The sequence below is a fragment of the Protomyctophum parallelum genome (genome assembly GCF_964188405.1).
Source record: "Protomyctophum parallelum genome assembly, chromosome: 20".
Classification (NCBI taxonomy): Eukaryota; Metazoa; Chordata; class Actinopteri; order Myctophiformes; family Myctophidae; genus Protomyctophum; species Protomyctophum parallelum.
In genome coordinates, this window is record NC_139718.1 from 33,107,605 (window position 1) to 33,127,332 (window position 19,728).

Sequence of the window (19,728 nt, forward strand, 5' to 3'; positions counted from 1 at the left end):
TCTATCGATGTGATAATAGCCGCCTAACTAGATACCAAGATGAGTAAAACTCAAGGTCTTCGGGTCCTTGTGAAGCAGTTTCTGTCTGCGACTGCTGATCAGATCGTGGAAGCTGTTGAAAAGATGATCTCAGGCTACGAGGAAGAAATGTTCCAGTCTAAACGAAAGATCAGTGGACGACGCAAGCTGCTCGATGTGCTTCTACGACCTGAGATCAGGTTAAACGGAATATCTGGTATGTGATACAATGTGTGATTGCACTGATTGGTGCGTGTATGGCGACAAACTTATTAAGCCACCGAGAGGCTAAAAGCGGGGAAATGTACTGCCAGACGCGCTGCATGCCAAGGACTCACTTCTCCAGGGTACTGCGTTTAATTCATTTATTAAAGGTAGTTAAAACAATGTTTGGCATCATATCTAGCCCTGGAACATGACTGCCATGATAATTATCATGACAGTCATGCAGTAACTTTGCCCTGTTTTTTGCAGTCGCTGCATTTACAAGATTTCCGTATATATAAACATTCAGATTTCAAATATAAAGTACTCACAAAGTGTCCTACGGGTGTTAGTTAGTAGCAGCGCGAGCGATTAGAATTGCTGCGTCCCGCGTTCTTTAATAAAAAGCATTTTTGTCCGAGCTCTCCGGCTACTTTTTTCAAACGGGGTTCGTTTGGGAAATCCACAGTTGCACACCGGGAGCGCACTCGCATATTAGTCTGTATTGGCAGGGCGGTCAGCCTACATATATCGAACACACCGAGTGCCACCCTCCTCCCGACCGATAGGGGCGCGTAATTGAAAGCCAATGGCAAAATAACACCTCGGATAAAAATGCTTTTTATTAAACAACGCGGGATGCAGACATTCTAATCGCTGGCGCTGCTACTAACTAACACCCGTGGGACACTTTGTGAGTACTTTATATTTGAAATGCGAATGTTTATATATTTAATTATTTGTAAATGTAGCGTCTGCAAAAACCAGGGTGAAGTTGCGTCATGACTCTCGTATGAATACGAGAGTCATGTTTACAGGGCTAGCATCATATCGTGGGTGCAGAATCCTATACAGATAGCAGTGTTGTCTTAGCGTTTGTGTTTATAAAGCGGTCAGCAAAGTTGGACTTCCCCGTCATTCACCCCCTCTCCTTCCATTCATGAAACGCCACCGGTGAACAGCTGACTTTACTACCTGTCTGACACCACCCAACACCACGTGACCATAGCAACACATCGAGCTGTCTAACCTGTCCCCAACAGTGCGTTTAGAATTATCATTAGAATACCAGACGTTAGAGATGATTGTCTCAATCCAGCCTGCAGGATCCAGATCCAGTACTCAACCAGCCTAAATGTAAAACGTTAAGTCGTCCACTTCAAGCTACAGTGAAAGATAGGTCACACATGGTTCTAGTGTTCGATGTATATATAATCTAATGTGCGAGACTGCGAGTGCGACTGCCTGTTTAATGCACAGCTTTATAACATATTTAGCCACAGCTCACATGGCTATCAATACCATGTCATCAGTAGAGATGCAGATGCTGGTATAAAAGGGATTGTTCTGTTTTTTTTTTAATCGATTTGATTGCAGTGCACATCCAAAGGTTCTGGTCAAATAGTTGAGAATGGTTCTTAAATTGAATTAGCATTCCAATGACCACACAGTAGGCTACATACTGTATATGCACCAATCATTCTGTCTGACATGTGTGATGTCAAATGAAAAGGTGAAAAAACATGTATTATCCCTTCAATAGAATGAAAAAGGAGACAACACACACATTATAATTATTGCTGAATGTTCTCCTTTTCTGCTCCTCAGAGGAAGCACAACTCAAACTCTCCGTGTGGGATGAGGATCTCCTCACTGAGAAGCAGCAGGAGTGGAATTCCTGTGAAGTGCCTGTGAAGCATTTTCTGTCTGTAGCTGCTGATAGGATTGTGGAAGCTGTTGAGAAGACGATCTCAGGCTACAAGGGAGAAATGCACCAGTCCAAACGAGAGATCAGTCGACAATGCAAGATGCTCAATGTGCTTCTACAACCTGAGATCAGGTTAACTAGAATTCCAAGTAAAGGTATGTCTTCAAATGTATCTGATTGACGTGGTGAAAGTAGCCCTAGAATGGCTGTGATATTCCAGATACAGAGCAATAGATCCATATAGATATGCACGCCCGGGTAGCAGACTGTATATGTTTATTTTACCTTTTTACCTCCTTCATGATGAATTCCTGTTCTGTTCTTTGGCTAAATAGAAGTGTATATTTGTACGTCTCTAAATGTTTTGATGAATTGAACAAGGTGGACCCTCTTGTAAATAATTGTAATGCTTTATTGGGGTGTCCACTCAGTTTACAGTTTTTGTATTGAGATGCGATGAGATATACTTTATTGTCCCACGAACGGAAATTTGTCTTGGGCAAAAGTGCAGTAGTACATCAACGTTTTAGTAAAAAAAAAAAAAAAAGCGCTTATGCAGCAGCAGGCAGCACTAGAGCCCGGGTCTCAACTGAGCAGTGCAACCAGTACATTTTGCTTGAAATGTACTGTAATTCTTCAATCAATCAGACTGATCGTGGTGCTATTTAAACTTGTATGCTATGTGACTGCTCGTGACTGCAGCAAGCTGCTCGTGAGTGTGAGTCCTGGAGCTACAGTTAAGGAGAGGTCACACATGGGGCTAGATAGATAGATAGATACTTTATTGATCCCGAAGGAAATTTGTTTTGTCCAACAGCTCCAGTGCAATACGTACATGCAGAATAAAAAAATACATTACATCAGTAAATAGAATGCACTAGAAAAAGACAATAGCTATAAATGTTCAAAGTAAACAAACATGTTTCAATAGTTGTGCCTCCCATGTTCGATATCTAATCATCTAGCTAGCTACTGTGAGACTACCACGTTTACTGCACAGCTGTTTTATTAACTCCATTGGTTACCATGGTATCATTAGAGATGCTGTAATTAATCTTTTTTTAATCTTTGGATTTAAAATCGCACATCCAAAGATTCTTGGATGTTAAGTTAAGTAAATTGACACTACGGTTACAGAGAAATGTTAAGGACACTTAACCTTTTGAAGCAAGAACCTTGAGATGGTGATACTGTAGTGTGTACTAATGTTGTTTAATCATTGCTGAATGTTCACCTCTCCTTTTCTGCTCATCAGATGAAATAGGTAAAGTAGAAGAACCTCTACCAGTCACTTCAGCTGAGCAGATGATCATAGAGGCTGATGAAGAAGTCCCATCTCCAGGACTCTCTGAGCCTGAAAACGAAGATGACGATGTCTGGAATACTACTCAAGATGGAGACAGTGACAGAAATGAAGCTATTCAAGATGCACACAGTGACAGAAGTGAAGAGACACCAGAGACACCACAGACAAATAAAAAATCCTGTGTCTGCAAAGTATGTGGGAAATCTTTTCAATATGAAGGCCCATTTCTGAAACATTTGAAAAGTCACCCTAATGATGACTGCGGACTGTGTGGGATGCACTTCAAGACAGAGGAGGATTTTGAACTTCACCTGAATACTCACAAGAATGAGATTGCAACTCGCAAGAAGGCGAAAGTAGTGGTTTGTGATGTTTGTGGAAAATGCTTTCCCAGTAGTAGCAGTTTGGAGAGACACAAGATGAGCCACACGGGAGAGAAGCCGTTCACATGTGAGGTGTGTGGTAAATCCTTCAAAGTTCACCACGATATGAGATGTCACCTCAGGACCCACACTGGAGAGAGGCCTTTCAGATGTGAGTTGTGTGGTAAATCTTTCATGTGTCAATCGAAATTGACAAGACACCACCTGAACCACACTGGGGAGAAGCCATACGCATGCACCATCTGCAGCAAACATTTCATTAGGTACTCTACATTAAGAAAACACAGGCGGACTCATTTAAAATACACACAAATCACTGTAAACGGTACCACTCCTGTATATGACGATGGAGATGTTGATTCAGAGGTGATCACAAAAGAGCAGCTGGTGCAAATCATATGTAAAGTGTGTGGGAAGGATTTTCACTCCAAAGTCTCATTGGTGAATCACCTGGACAGTCACCCTAAAGATGACTGCGGGCTGTGTGGGATGCACTTTAATGCTGAGGAGGATTTTGAACTTCACATGAAAATTCACGAGAATGAGATTGCAAAGGTTTGTGATGTTTGTGGGAAATGCTTTGCCAAACCTTTCTATTTGGAGATACACATGAGGAGCCACACGGGAGAGAAGCGGTTCAAATGCAATGTGTGTGATAAAGCCTTCAGACAACACAGCACACTGGCAGACCATACCAGGATCCACACTGGGGAGAAGCCATTCTCGTGCACCACCTGCAGTAAATGCTTCAAAACCACCTCTAATTTAAGACAACACAGGCAGAGATGCAGAATCATTTAAGAGATGACCACTCCTGTATTTGAGGAAGACAGTATAGCACAGTTGTCAAAAGAGCAGCCGTTCACGTGCAAGGTGTGTAGTAAAGCCTTCAGTGTGCGCAACACTTTGACAAGACATCTCAGGATCCACACTGGGGACCGGCCGGATGTAGCATGTGGAAGGACCATGTTATTCCGACCAGTTCCTTTCCCCTCCATCAGGCTGGCCAGGGGGAGGTAGTTTAGACTAGAGACCAGAGCAATACAACGATATCTACATCATTGAACTCTGTCATCTTTGTAGTTGTGGTGTGCGCTCAATAAATAATTCCAAAGACTTGTGAGTCAGATATTTCATATCATCAATGATCACAGACATTCTATGACTACTACTTTTGCTATTGTTTAATTAACTACAAAATAAATGTTCATATAGGTTTTTTCCCAGTAGTGATGCTTATGTTAATGTTTTTACTACATTTTGATATTATCAAACAAACATGACATTCTTGATTCCCAGAAGAAAAGCATGCATTTAATTCACTCTGAAACAGACAAAAACTGAGAGAAAGCATAGCCTCACTGGCAATAAAAAAAATGACATTTATTTTCCATGTTAGTTAACATTGCAACATTAGACCAATATGTCTTTACTTGTAGTTCTTGAGGCATATAATCCAATTATGATTGTTAACATTCTGTGTTTTCTTTTACATTTGGTGCTTCAGAAAGTTATTCTTCTATACCACCAGGCGGCGCCGCTCTGGATAACAGTGTCTGATAATTGGGTTTAGAAAAAGATAGTTCACCTGGAAGTGCAACTGCAGTCTGCAACTGTAAACATTGACTTGTCCAGTGTTTTTTATATATAATCATTCAGAACAGTTTGTGATCATAAAGAGAACCATTGTTCTCCATAGCAGTCTATCGATGTGATAATAGCCGCCTAACTAGATACCAAGATGAGTAAAACTCAAGGTCTTCGGGTCCTTGTGAAGCAGTTTCTGTCTGCGACTGCTGATCAGATCGTGGAAGCTGTTGAAAAGATGATCTCAGGCTACGAGGAAGAAATGTTCCAGTCTAAACGAAAGATCTGTCGACGACGCAAGCTGCTCGGTCTGCTTCTACAAGCTGAGATCAAAATATCTGGTATGTACGTGACACTTGCGTTTATAAAACAGATCAACAGAATTATCATTAGAAATAATACCAGACTGTTAAGAGATGATTGCCTCAAAATCTAGCTCTGATCCATAGCTCTAATGCGAAACACATAGAGCTATGGACCAGAGCTAGCCTCAATCTAGCCTGCAGAATCCACTCAACCAGCCTCTAATGTAAACGTACACTTCAAATCAAAATGTTGGTATAAAGGGAGTTATGTTTTTGAGCGGTGGCACCGAACGAATGGGCATGCATGCATGTACTCTGTGTGTATGTCCACTTGAGTACAGCAATACTGCTGGGTGATCTAAAGTGTCACTGTTGCCTAACACGTAACACCCATTGATCACTGCAACATACAGTACATGCAGGCCAGGAAGGAGGGGTCATTATAGTGGGGTTCCGTCTCCATGTTAAATTTAGTTGTCATTTACAACTCATGTAAAAGTTTCACTTTCAGTACTAATTTGAAGGTGAGGGTCTATAGAACCATTTTGGTTCGAGTGGCAATCACCAAAATAAAATAATTGGCCTATAGGGGGCGTAGTCAGGTGCCAACCCCCATCAGCGCTACCAAAATATGTAAACTGTTGTAACTTTTGATTAAATTATCCAATCTGAACATATGATATATGTATGGATTCACAATCAGGAGTAGCATTTGGTACTTAAACCTTATTACACATATAATATTTCTTTCCACCCAGTATTGGTGTATATCCACAAAAACAGCAGGAAAAACGAGCTAAAAACTAGTAGTGGGGTCCCTAGACAGACCGTCATTTACAACTCAACAAAAGTTTAACTTTCACTTCTAATTTGTAGATAATGACCTATAGAGCAATTTTAGTTTGAGTGGCAAGTCTACAAATTAAATAAATATATATTTTTGCCAAATTTCCAAAATGGCCAAAATCGGAATTATGTTTATTTGAAAGATGTCTTAATTTTCTTATTGCTGTTTTTTCTTTGTTTTTCTTGCTATATCAAGTTAATCCTGTGTGAGGAAGCAACTGGATTTCAAATATTAATGTTTTGAATAATCTGATATATAAACAAAATAAAGATGGCTGCCAATGTACATTGAATTACTACATTATGCCTAACTTCTATCCTGTTGAACCTAGAATGGTGATGTTGGTGCCTATACCTATGTTATCATGAATGACTAATTGTATAAAAACAAAATACATATAATAGGACAATATATAATATTTCACAAAAATGAGACAATGCAGTACATATGTGGGGAACTAAAGTTAGATATTGGAATATAATACACCACTCCTGTGTTATTTGTTTATTTTATTTAATTACTTATACTATGTACTGCCACTATAGTGGGCAGAGTAGCAGGTGTGTCTTAATTGTTCAGACTTGGTAGCTTGTTAGTTATAATACTAAGCATACTGCAGAAGAGCATGAGCTGCACTGATTGCTCTCTTGTGGTATTGATATTTTGAAGGTAAGCAAAAAAGTTAAACATGTCATGAAGGATCCTAAAGTGTTTTTTATGAATATGGATAGTCATGGAGTGCCACGATACGGTCTTCTCCCAGCGCAACTGCCTTGTCGTTTATCTCTTGGGTGAGTTCTACCTTCTGGAATGAATGGTCTGCTGCAAGTGTTTCTTCACCACAAAAGAGACATTTATTACGATTAACAGGTGCACCAGTCCGGCATGATCTTCTTGCCAATGCCACAGCACATCCGGAGGCGGCGGCGTGAGAGGGCACGCAAATGTGCTGCTTTCATCGCTAACCTCTTAAAGTTCACCAAGGATTTGCTGGGGCAGAAGTGCAGTGGCAAACTGTCCTCCTCGCAGGAAGACATAGACCAACATCTGAAGCAGACGTACAGCGACCCTGCAAGCGAGCAGGAGTTGGGAGAGTGCAACCAGATGGCTCGGACTACCAAGGAGCCTGAGCAGCATTGCACTCTACGGAAACACCAACAAACTGCAACTGCCTTTCAAATCCCTGGAGGAGGAATTCAAGGTAACTATAGAGCCAGAGAAGTGGTTCAGTACAGGGACTCAAGTGATCCGAAGGTGGCTAAAGCAGGGATCCAAGTGAGGACTGGCAGGAAATGGAGGGCAGAGGAAGCAGTTCAAGAGGTAGAGGCAAGGCTGCACCACAGGTGCATGGTGGGCGTGGTCACACGAGGCCGAGCAGGGCTAGGTTCCTTTCCGAGTCCCCAAATGAACACCAGGGGGAAGGAAAGGCGACGCCTTGTTCAGGATGAGGTGAGAGCTGCAGTGGAGGAGACCAGAACCTGCAAGGCTGTGGGAATGAAGCAACAGGGAGCTTGGACGAGATGGGAGAATGCGGTTGAGAGGAAAGTGACCTGGGCAGAGCTTTGGAAAGCTGAGCCTCACCGCATCAAATTTCTCATCATGGCAGTGTATGACGTGCTTCCAAGCCTGTCAAACCTGCACATATGGGGCATAGCAGAGACACCAGCATGCCCACTGTGTTCCAAGCGGAACACATCCTCAGTTGCTGTTGGAGATGGACTTGGAGATGGACGGTACAGGTGGAGGCATGACCAAGTCCTTAAGACCATTGCTGAAGCCATCAGCACAGGACTGGAGTGGTCAAAGCAGGTCCGACCATCTTGTCAGAGCTGGGGACAAGCCAACTCCTGTCAGAAGAACAACATCTGCAGGCATCCTGATGTCTGCAAGAGACTGGCAGTTGTTGGTGGATCTTGAACATCAGCTGAAGTTCCCCAGCCATATTGTAGTCACCACCCTGTGACCAGACATTGTCCTTGTGTCTGAGTCCACCAAGCAAGCAGTGCTGCTGGAGCTGACAGTCCCGTGGGAAGATCGCCTGGAAGAAGCCTTTGAAAGGAAGCTCTCCAAGTATGCAGGTCTGGTCAGCGACTGCCAGCAGGCTGGTTGGAGAGCAAGGTGTTTCCCTGTGGAGGTTGGATGCAGAGGTTTTGCAGCCCGGTCCTTGGCCAGAGCCTTCAGTAGCTTAGGCATCGAGGGAGAGAGAAAGAGGAGAGCCATCCGCAGTACCACCGATGCGGCAGAGAGAGCCTCAAGATGGCTGTGGCTCAAAAGAGGGGAGCCTTGGAGTCATGGTAGCTAGCTAGCCGTCTGGACACAAGCTCTAGGTCTGATCAACCCTGGCTGGGTCACCTGGAGGAGGGCGTATGATGTTGAAAGACCCGAAACGCCCTAAGATTACAGGAACATCAATGAGGATGTGTCCAGACTAGGCATCAGTAGATGTATGTACACAGTCTTATAACTAACAAGCTACCAAGTCTGAACAATTAAGACACACCTGCTACTCTGCCCCCTATAGTGGCAGTACTAAAATAAAATAAAATAAACAAATATAACACAGGAGTGGTGTATTATATTCCAATATCTAACTTTAGTTCCCCACATATACTGCATTGTCTCATTTTTGTGAAATATTATATATTGTCCTATTATATGTATTTTGTTTTTATACAATTAGTCATTCATGATAACATAGGTATAGGCACCAACATCACCATTCTAGGTTCAACAGGATAGAAGTTAGGCATAATGTAGTAATTCAATGTACATTGGCAGCCATCTTTATTTTGTTTCTATATCAGATTATTCAAAACATTAATATTTGAAATCCAGTTGATTCCTCACGCAGGATTAACTTGATATAGCAAGAAAAACAAAGAAAAAACAGCAATATAAGAAAATTAAGACATCTTTCAAATAAACATAATTCTGATTTTGGCCATTTTGGAAGTTTGGCAAAAATATATATTTTTTTAATTTGTAGACTTGCCACTCAAACTAAAATTGCTCTATAGGTCATTATCTACAAATTAGAAGTGAAAGTTAAACTTTTGTTGAGTTGTAAATGACGGTCTGTCTAGGGACCCCACTACTAGTTTTTAGCTCGTTTTTCCTGCTATTTTTGTGTATTTACACCAATACTGGGTGGAAAGAAATATTATATGTGTAATAAGGTTTAAGTACCAAATGCTACTCCTGATTGTGAATCCATACATATATCATATGTTCAGATTGGATAATTTAATCAAAAGTTACAACAGTTTACATATTTTGGTAGGGCTGATGGGGGTTGGCACCTGACTACGCCCCCTATAGGCCAATTATTTTATTTTGGTGATTGCCACTCGAACCAAAATGGTTCTATAGACCCTCACCTTCAAATTAGTACTGAAAGTGAAACTTTTACATGAGTTGTAAATGACAACTAAATTTAACATGGAGACGGAACCCCACTATTACAAGTAAATCTCCCCAAAGCCACCGCTCACTTCTCACTATTGTGTCATTTTTGAATTTCGAGGGCCTATATTCAGCTATAGTGTAGTTTTTTGTCACACAAGAATGGAGAATTTACGTCACTTGTCTGAGCAAATCGGCTATAGGCCTATATAGTGGAGGATATTAATGACACGATCGTTCACTTTATGGTACAAGCACCAAATTTGGTACACAAGTGCTTCAGAACCTACTCTCTCAGAAAAGTACGTTGTCCACTTGAAAAAACTAAATGGCCACCATTTTTCAAGATGGCCGCCAAATGAAAAGGGCCTTTTGTGGCGGTTCTGGACAACCGTGGGTCCGACCGACTCGAGACCGGGCACTGCCCTCCCTGTGGGTGTGTGGAACGTGTATGTCGAATTTGAAGTCGGTGGGGCGAACGGTTCCCGGGTTATGTGGATTACAGATGTACAGACACACACACACACAGACTTGAATATATGTCAATGGGCAATGCCCATTGGGGTTTTTTTTAGAAGAAGAGAGAGATGTGATGTCAGGTGGTGTGGGCTAAGAAGTGGTCAGGGCTATTTGAGATGTACAGTAAGTGCAAAGAGAGATGGTGAGGGAGGGAGAAAATTATTTGTACCAATTGACCAGACAGTAGACAGTAGTGTAACAGGTTAAGGTGAGTATAGATTTGGAAATGTTCTAGCAAGAGAAGCCAATGTATTGAGAATATGGGACATAGTATGGGTCAGGAAATATTTGTGACAGAAGGCTACCAGTGAGAGGGAAGATGTATACGATGGTAGTGAGACCAGCCATGCTGTACGGTTGGAAACGGTGGCACTGATGAAAAGTAGGCACAGCTGGAGGTGGCAGAATTAAGGATGCTATGGTTCTCATTAGGAGTGAAAAGGAAGGACATTATCAGAAATTACTGAATTAGAGGATCAGCCCAGGTTAGAAGGTTTGGGGATAAAGCAAGAGAGGTGAGGTTGAGATGGTTTAGACATGTGAAAAGGAGGGATGAGGGTACATTGGGAGAAGGATGCTGAAGATGTAGCTGCCAGGTAAGAGGATGGCCAAAGACGAGGTTTAAGGATGCTGTGAGAGATGACATGAAGGTGGCAGGTCACAGAGGAAGATGCAGAAAACAAAACCAAATGGGGTCCATGTGTGGTCCAGCCCTATGGAATGTAAAATTCAAGCATGTGCTAATAAAAAGTATTTAAAATATATAGTTTTGATGCTCATCCTAGATCCTACTACTATAGGGGATGCAAAGCAATATGTCCGTTTATCCGTCCGACTTCTCCTACCAAATCACTCCGTTAGCACACATCTCTCTATGCACAAAAAATGATACATGCCACAGAAATCCATCTGCACTACATTGCATCCATGTCATATTTACTGTACAAATATTGCTTTTGTATGACATACTGTTATTGCACAACATTTCACTGTGACACAAATTACATTACAATTTCCACATTAACCGACCCCTCCCCTTTTCCCTGCACATGCACACACACACACACACACACACACACACACACACACGGTACTGTACAGTACACTATAGTATGTTACAGTACAGTATGGTAAAGTACAGTACGGTACAGTAACGTGCGGTACGGCATGGTACAGTATGATACCATAAAGTATGGTAGAGTACAGTATGATGCCGTACAGTACAGTACGGTACGGTACAGTACAGAAAGTACAGTACGGTACAGTATGGTACCATGCAGTACGGTACAGTACAGTACAGTACAGTACAGTACAGTACGGTACAGTATGGTACAGTATGATACCATACAGTAAGGTACAGTACGGTACAGTATGGTACCATGCAGTATGGTACAGTACGGTACAGTATGGTACAGTACAGTACGGTACAGTACGGTACAGTATGATACCATACAGTAAGGTACGGTACAGTATGGTACAGTACGGTACAGTATGGTACCATGCAGTACGGTACAGTACAGTACAGTACGGTACGGTACGGTACGGTACGGTACGGTACGGTACTGTACAGTACAGTATGGTACAGTATGATGCCCTACAGTGCCGTACAGTATTATACAGTAGTATGGTACAGTACATCACAAAGGTATAGCCAAATATATGCTGAAATGCAAAACAAATTTTGGTGGCCATCTTGAAATATCACCGCCATATTGGATTTTTGGATTGCTCGGTTTAAAAAGTTAAAGAGTTGACCAAAGGAATGTTCACGGCAAATGTCACGCTTGTATCACCAAGCGAACAACCGTTCCAATGATCTGCTAATTGCACAAATTCTGTGTGTGTGTACGTCTGCAATCCACGTAACTCGAGAACCGTTCGCCCCACCGACTTCAAATTCGACACACACGTTCCACACACCCACAGGGAGTGCAGTGCCCGGTCTCGAGTCGGTCGGACCCACGGTTGTCCAGAACCGCCACAAAAGGCCATTTTCATTTGGCGGCCATCTTGAAAAATGGTGTCCATTTAGTTTTTTCAAGTGGACAACGTACTTTTCTGAGAGAGTAGGTTCCGAAGCACTCGTGTGCCAATTTTGGTGCTTGTACCATAAAGTGAACGATTCTCATGAAATATTGACTTAATATCCTCCACTAATATATATATATAAATTTTTAAGGTTAAAGATTTGTTTTTGGGGCTTTTATGCCTTTATTGATAGTGATAGTTAACAGCAGACAGGCAGCAAAGGGGGAGAGAGATGGTTCGGGAGTCGAGCCCACGGCACGCCATCCGGCTGCCTTGGCAGCCTAGGTGCCCAGAGACGGTTGAGCTAACCGCCTGGGCCCAAATTGGCTATGTTACACAAACTAAATGCCATTGATAATGAATGGAGAATTTACGTCATCTGTGTCTAAAAGTATACAGACATACTGTATATACACCCTGTGCAATCATCCTGCCTGAGATGTGTGATGTCAAGTTAAAAGGTGGAAAAAAAGGACTATCTCTTTAATAGAATGAACGCACACAGATTTTGTAATTATTGCTGAATGTTCTCCTTTTCTGCTCCTCAGAGGAAGCACAACTCAACCTCTCTCTGTGGGATGAGGATCTCCTCACTGAGCAGCAGCAGGAGTGGAATTCCTGTGAAGTCCCTGTGAAGCATTTTCTGTCTGTAGCTGCTGATAGGATCGTGGAAGCTGTTGAGAAGACGATCTCAGGCTACAAGGGAGAAATGCACCAGTCCAAACGAGAGATCAGTCGACAATGCAAGATGCTCAATGCGCTTCTACAACCTGACATCAGGTTAACTAGAATAACAGGTAAAGGTATGTGTTGTAAAAATGTATCTGATTGACGTGGTGAGACGATTAGCTGTAATATTCCAGATACACAGCCATAGATCCATAGATATGCATGCCCGGTAGCAGACTGATAGTCATTAGTGGCAGTATTTAAACGTCTCTATCTCCAGTCCCAATTGCCTCAATAATTAATTGCTGCGACGGATATTGTCCTGTAGTTTCATATGCATTTTAAAGTTCTGGCAGTGAAAATGTTTTTAATATCTCCACTTTTACAATACCTTCACACGGACAACGTTCCCTGCCCGTGACAGGGCCTGACAGGATTTCTGGACTGAAGAAATGAAAACTTCCTTTGGGGAGCACAAAATGTATGGTGCACACAATATACAGTGGGCCCTGGGAGCAGTTATGGGTTAAGTGTCTTACTCTGGGATTATACATTGTCAATATGTACGTAGAATAGGTGGCCAAATGAGCTGGCCAAATGTATGGAGGGCTCGTCTGAGGACACCTATAGTGAACCTATGATTTACATAGGTTCACTATCCAGCCATACTATTTTTAAATGTTTTGAGGACATTGTGAAATTAAATAAGTCATAAATGACTGGCACTCCAGTTCTGGATGGCAATGCTATGTGACTGAGTCCTGGAGCTACAGTGAAGGAGAGCTCACACATGGGGCTAGTGTTCAAAGTAAACATGTTTCAAATGTTCAATAGTTGTGCCTCCCATGTTCGATATGTAATCACTAATCATATAGCTAGCTACTGTGAGACTACCATGTTTACTGCACAGCTGTAAACATGGTACCACATTGGTTACCATGGTTTCATTAGAGATGCCGTACTTAAAGGGATAGTTCCGTTTTTTTAACTTTGGATTTAAAGCGCAAATAACATGCATTTTAAAACTGCTTTTAATATTTAATAATCATATTGTCTATGTCCCTCAAAGTTATTTCTAATGGTTTGAGCCTCAATCACCACTCTGATATAACCAGGCCTTGTCAATTCTTTCTGGACTTTGAAAGCAGTTTTAGCTGCAGTACCACACTGTCCTGAGATGGAGAGGGTGCTGATATGCAGATTATTTAATATTTGAGTCATTATAATACTCATGCTAGATAACACCAGGCTTGTTTCCATTCCATGCCAGCTTGGAAAATCAACAATGGTGGACATTGTAAACAAAGTGGAAATGCAAATTTGCAACTGAAGACTGAAGAAAAGGAGGAATTATACAAAGTAGGGTGACATTGATGACATCATGATGAGGCCAAAATCAGTCGAGCTGTTTCTGAGAGCAATTTCCATTAAAACACCCATATGACATGAAGGCCTGATTGTTCAAAATTGGTTATTTGTGGGGATAGAAAACACACATGGGAGCCCCAAAAACACAAAAGAAATTGAAAAAGTTGAATTTTATGTTATAGGTCCTTTAATATCGCACATCCGTTCTTGGATTTTTATGCTCGTTGCTCGATATAACTGGTTTCTTAAATTGGCACTACAGTTACAGAGAAATGTCCACATAACAGGAGTTAAATTATTGAAGCAAGAACCTTGAGATGTGTGATATACTGATTATGTTTAATCATTGCTGAATGTTCACTTCTCCTTTTCTGCTCCTCAGATGAAATAGGCAATGTAGAAGAACCTGTCACTTCAGCTGAGCAGATGCCCATAGAGGCTGATGAAGAGGTCCCATCTCCAGGATTCACTGAGCCTGAAAACGAAGATGACGATGTCTGGAATGCTACTCAAGATGGAGACAGTGACAGAAATGAAGCTATTCTAGATGCACACAATGACGGAAGCGAAGAGTGGTCGCCAACGCCAAACAAACAACATTGCACACTGACTGGTAATACACCACAGACCAAGAAAAAACCCTGTATCTGCAAAGTATGTGGGAAATCTTTTCATTATAAAGGCTACTTTCTGAAACATTTGAAAAGTCACCCTAAAGATGACTGTGGGCTGTGTGGGATGCACTTCAAGACAGAGGAGGATTTTGATTTTCACCTGAAAACTCACAAGAATGAGATTGCAACTCACAAGAATGAGATAAACAAACAAAGACGAAGAAAGACGAATAAAAAATCCTGTACCTGCAAAGTATGTGGGAAATCCTTTCATTATGAAGGCCCACTTCTGAAACATTTGAGAAGTCACCCTAAAGATGACTGTGGGCTGTGTGGGATGCACTTCAAGACAGAGGAGGATTTTGAACTTCACCTGGAAACTCACGAGAAGATGAAAGCAGTTTGTGATGTTTGTGGAAATTGCTTTCGCAGTAGAACTAGTTTGGATATGCACCTCAGGTCCCACACTGGGGAGAAGCCGTTCACATGTGAGGTGTGTGGTAAATCCTTCAAGTTTCCCCAAAGTATGATGAGTCACCTCAGAATCCACACTGAGGGGAAGTCTTTCAGATGCGAGTTGTGTGGTAAATCATTCAGAGGTCAACAGAGTTTGACAAGACACCACCTGAGCCACACTGGAGAGAAGCCATACGCATGCACCATCTGCAGCGAACATTTCATCAGGTACTCTACATTAAGAAAACACATGTGGACTCATTTAAAACGCAAACAAATCGCTGTAACCAGTACCACTCCTGTATATGATGATGGGGATGTTGATGCAGAGGTGATCACAAAAGAGCAGCTGGTGCTAATCATATGTAAAGTGTGTGGGAAGGATTTTCACTCCAAAGTCTCATTGGTGAATCATCTAGAAAGTCACCCTAAAGATGACTGCGGGCTTTGTGGGATGCACTTTAATGCTGAGGAGGATTTTGAACTTCACCTGAAAACTCACAAGAATGAGTTTGCAAAGGTTTGTGATGTTTGTGGGAAATGCTTTGCCAAACCTTTCTATTTGGAGATACACATGAGGAGCCACACTGGAGAGAAGCGGTTCAAATGCAATGTTTGTAATAAATCCTTCAGACAACGCGCCTCACTGACAGATCACAGCAGGATCCACACTGGGGAGAAGCCATTCTCGTGCACCACCTGCAGTAAATGCTTCAAAACCAGCTCTAATTTAAGACAACACAGGCAGAGATGCAGAATCATTTAAGAGATGACCAGTGGATCATCAGTGCTCTATTCTAGTCTACAGTGCTCAAAATATAAAATGCTGGTTTCCTCTTGCTAGGGGCCAGGGGGTGAAAGGTGTTTTTTTTCCCTTCTCTCTCCTCTGTTGAGGTGGATGTGAAGAACTTCAAAGGAATTACAGGAGTCTTTATATTGGAGGCTATAATGCTACATAGAAGGTGGGAAGGCAATGAAGACTATTATGTCATTAACATAAACATGCACAGTACATCATTATCTGACAAATGACTGGTGCAGTGGTGGTACAGTACAACAGGTAGAGTTTGTTAGCAATTGCAGAAGAGATATCAGGCCTTCATTGTCGAATGTTCGAGCATGCTCTGACTAATGTGTACTTTACATGACAAAATAACATTTTCCAAAAATAAAAACATGCCAATGTAACATTGAGCTGCCCACTCTTCTGTTTACCGTTGGGAGGGTGAGTGAAGCTCAGAATGTTTTTTCTTATCCCATTTTCTCCCATATTTAGTTATGCCAATTGATTCCTCCCCACACAGTTATTTGTCACTGCTGTTGTGTCCTGCCAGCGAAGAGCCCCCCACCGGGAGGTCGGGAGCCTTCGTACTCCCATTCAACACTTCCCCATCCCAGTCGGTAGGAATACATGCAATGACAATCACCCTCCTGTCTTCCCTCCCCTGAAGATTTTCCTACTGTGTTCGTATAGACGTTCGACAGCCGGATGTACCACCCATATGTGTGTGCAGTTTGAGGAGGGAGATTAGAAGGAGTTGAGTCATGAAACAAACTATAATTCCTTTTTTTATAAAATGGGATTGAAATAATCTAAATTCAATTTAATATGTTAAAGCAGCTTGGAAGGTTGGATAAGATGGGGGAGAAAATGACAAGAATTGTTCCCAATCAGTAACAGTTGCTACTTTTTGCTATTGTTTAATTAAAAAGTAAATGTTCATATCGGTTTTGAGAATTTTCATGAAGTAGTGATGCTTAGGTTAATGTTTTTAATAGATTTTGATATTATCAAGCAGGACATTCTAGATTCCCAAAAGGGGACAGTGGCTCAGGGGTAGAGTGGCTGGATGGGAACCACAAGGCTCTCAGCTCGAACCCGGGATCCTCCAGAGTTAAGGCAGGTCCCTGCATAGTTTTCCTAAAAACGCGTCCAGTGTGTAACCACCTTTAGTGTCGAAGTGTCATTGAGCAAGACTCTGAAGTTCTGAACCCCGAATTGCTCCCAATGTGCAGGTTGATGCCTTGCATGGTTTCCTCTGGCATCTGTGTGTAATGCACAATCTATAAAGCACCTTGGATAAAGGTGCTATATAAATGGACCATTTATATTACCAAAAAGCATGCATTCACTCTGAAACTGGGACAAAACATAACCTGTATTTTCCATGTTAGTTAATGATGGAGGTCAGGTGTACATGTATTGGATACTATAGATGTTAGAGGAGATGAGAATATCCTGTGTTATATAGGCATATACCCACTACTAGTCAGCGGATATTAATACAATCTGGGAATAAATTCCTTAGCAATACATTTCACCAATGTGTTTGTAAAGGTGTCTCGTAAGTTTAGCACAAAAAACACTCCTTGGGCTAAAACAGCCATAGGCACTTGCCCAAATGTGATGACCTCATATTTGTGATGATGGTCTGCACCATTTTTAACCCAAGGAGTGTTTCGGAATCCTGATTTAATTGTTTTATTATCTTTGTCTTATATGTTTATAGGTTGTTTTCAGCCGTTTTCACAGCAGCTGTCACATATTCTCTAGAGTTAGAGAGAACTTTGTAGGCTGTTTGGTGAGAAAGATAAAAGTTGTATTCAGTTCAGTCAGTCGAAACTAAAATTTAAATTATAACTTATCCACGTATACTACAGTAGGCCTATAGATCATAGATGATAGATTTGCTTATGATAGAATCGATGGTCCACCGTCCTATCCAGTCTACTATAGGCTATCCAATTATGATTGTGAAATTGAACATTTTGTATTTTATTTTACATTTGGTTCTTTGTTTAGGCGATAGACTTTTTAGCCTTTGGAATGCGAATGCCGTACCTTTATTAGCAAAGCAACTTTTATCACAGTCAGAAATTCTTCTACCACCAGGCGGTGGCGCTCTGGATACGAGCTAGCTCATATAGTTTACTTGGAAGTGCCTGAGTGCAACCCACCAATGGCAGCGGAAGTAAACATTGACTTGTGGCTGTGGCGGCTCCGTCTTTTGAGCTAATTTAGAACTTCCTGTCTGAGAGCTAGCTAATTTAAGACATCCGGTTGCCTTCAGAATAAAATAAGGTTATTTAATTAATAATTATTACATTACATTATTAGTATTATTATTACATTACAGTTATTGTAAAGACACACATTATGTTTCTGTGTAAAAATAAGTAATTAAATAACATCAAAAAGTTATCTAAATGGATAAATGCTATTCACTGGAGTGAATATTCTATTCTATTCTAAAAACGACTTATAAATCCTAAAGCCTTGTCTATACTTCACTGTGCAACGGTCCTATGCTGGACAATAGCAGATATGCAAACTCACAGCACATCTCATTCAAGACACTGAACTTGCAGATCTGCCATTTTTGAACACACTATAAAGTTAACCATTTATCATGCTGCTCTACGTGGCACTGCATTCTGTGACATTAAACCAAATGGCATTTTCCACTCTATGACACTACTGTTCTACATTTTTGTCTAATAAAATAGGCTATTAATTGAATCAATCAAACTGCATTAACTAACAGAGATACTACTAACCAAGCTATCCATGTCAACATGCTCTATAGGAGTCTCAATAACAGGTATAAGTAACGTTTAATGTTTAGTAATTTTAATGTAGCAGAAGTGGCCATTCATTGAACAGAGTTTTGCACAATTTTAACATCCCAGATCGATTGAAATATGAATCTACTGTGCTGTGCTACACCATGATATATTAAGAGTACAATAACATTCCATTGTGAATAAAAACGTATTAACCACAGTGTAATGCTAAAGGTTTCATCACAGGGCTGTCTGCTTCATGTAATATCATTAAAAGTGTTGTTGGTGACAGTTATATGAGTTGGAAGCATTAAGACCCATTTTAACCCTCAATGGCTTCCTTTCTGACAAATAACGTTATTGTAAAAAAAAAAAAAAGATTCACGCGTTCATATGTAGCTATTTTGCATTAGAAGCGGATGGGACCAAGGGACCCGGATGTAACGTAGGGGCAATAGGACTACAATCATATGACTACAATAGATTCGCGGTTAAATCTCGCGGGCGTGGCCTCACACCGGAAGGAAGTGCCGCCGCCCTCAAATACGGAAGAGACGCGTGGAGGTAGGTTTGGTCAGTGTTTGTTTGGAAGTGCCACGTCACCATCGGTCTTCGGAGCAAGTAAGTGATAAATGTTATTTAATACTTAACGCTGTTGTTGTTTGTGTGTTCAAACGTCTATCACTTGAAGTTACTTGTTATGATGTTTATATATGATGTTTGTACGAAACTGTAAAACAGTGTTTCAGT

General features: G+C 41.3%; 2 protein-coding genes across 2 annotated transcripts in view; both read left to right on the forward strand.

The window, feature by feature from the left end:
* The window catches only part of LOC310877632 (uncharacterized protein), a 41,441-nt gene continuing 21,713 nt past the window's right edge, over window positions 1-19,728 (forward strand). The window contains exon 1 of the mRNA XM_083791577.1: window positions 1-235. Coding sequence (XP_083647703.1) covers window positions 40-235 — 196 coding nt within the window. The 5' untranslated portion in view covers window positions 1-39. The remainder of the gene's footprint in view (window positions 236-19,728) is intronic.
* LOC310878455 (uncharacterized protein) lies at window positions 5,352-16,180 on the forward strand (the record flags this gene model as incomplete). Its single annotated transcript, XM_083792784.1, has 3 exons — window positions 5,352-5,547; window positions 12,856-13,104; window positions 14,727-16,180. Exons 1-3 carry the CDS (start codon window positions 5,361-5,363, stop codon window positions 16,178-16,180), a joined length of 1,890 nt encoding a protein of 629 aa, XP_083648910.1. The 5' UTR covers window positions 5,352-5,360.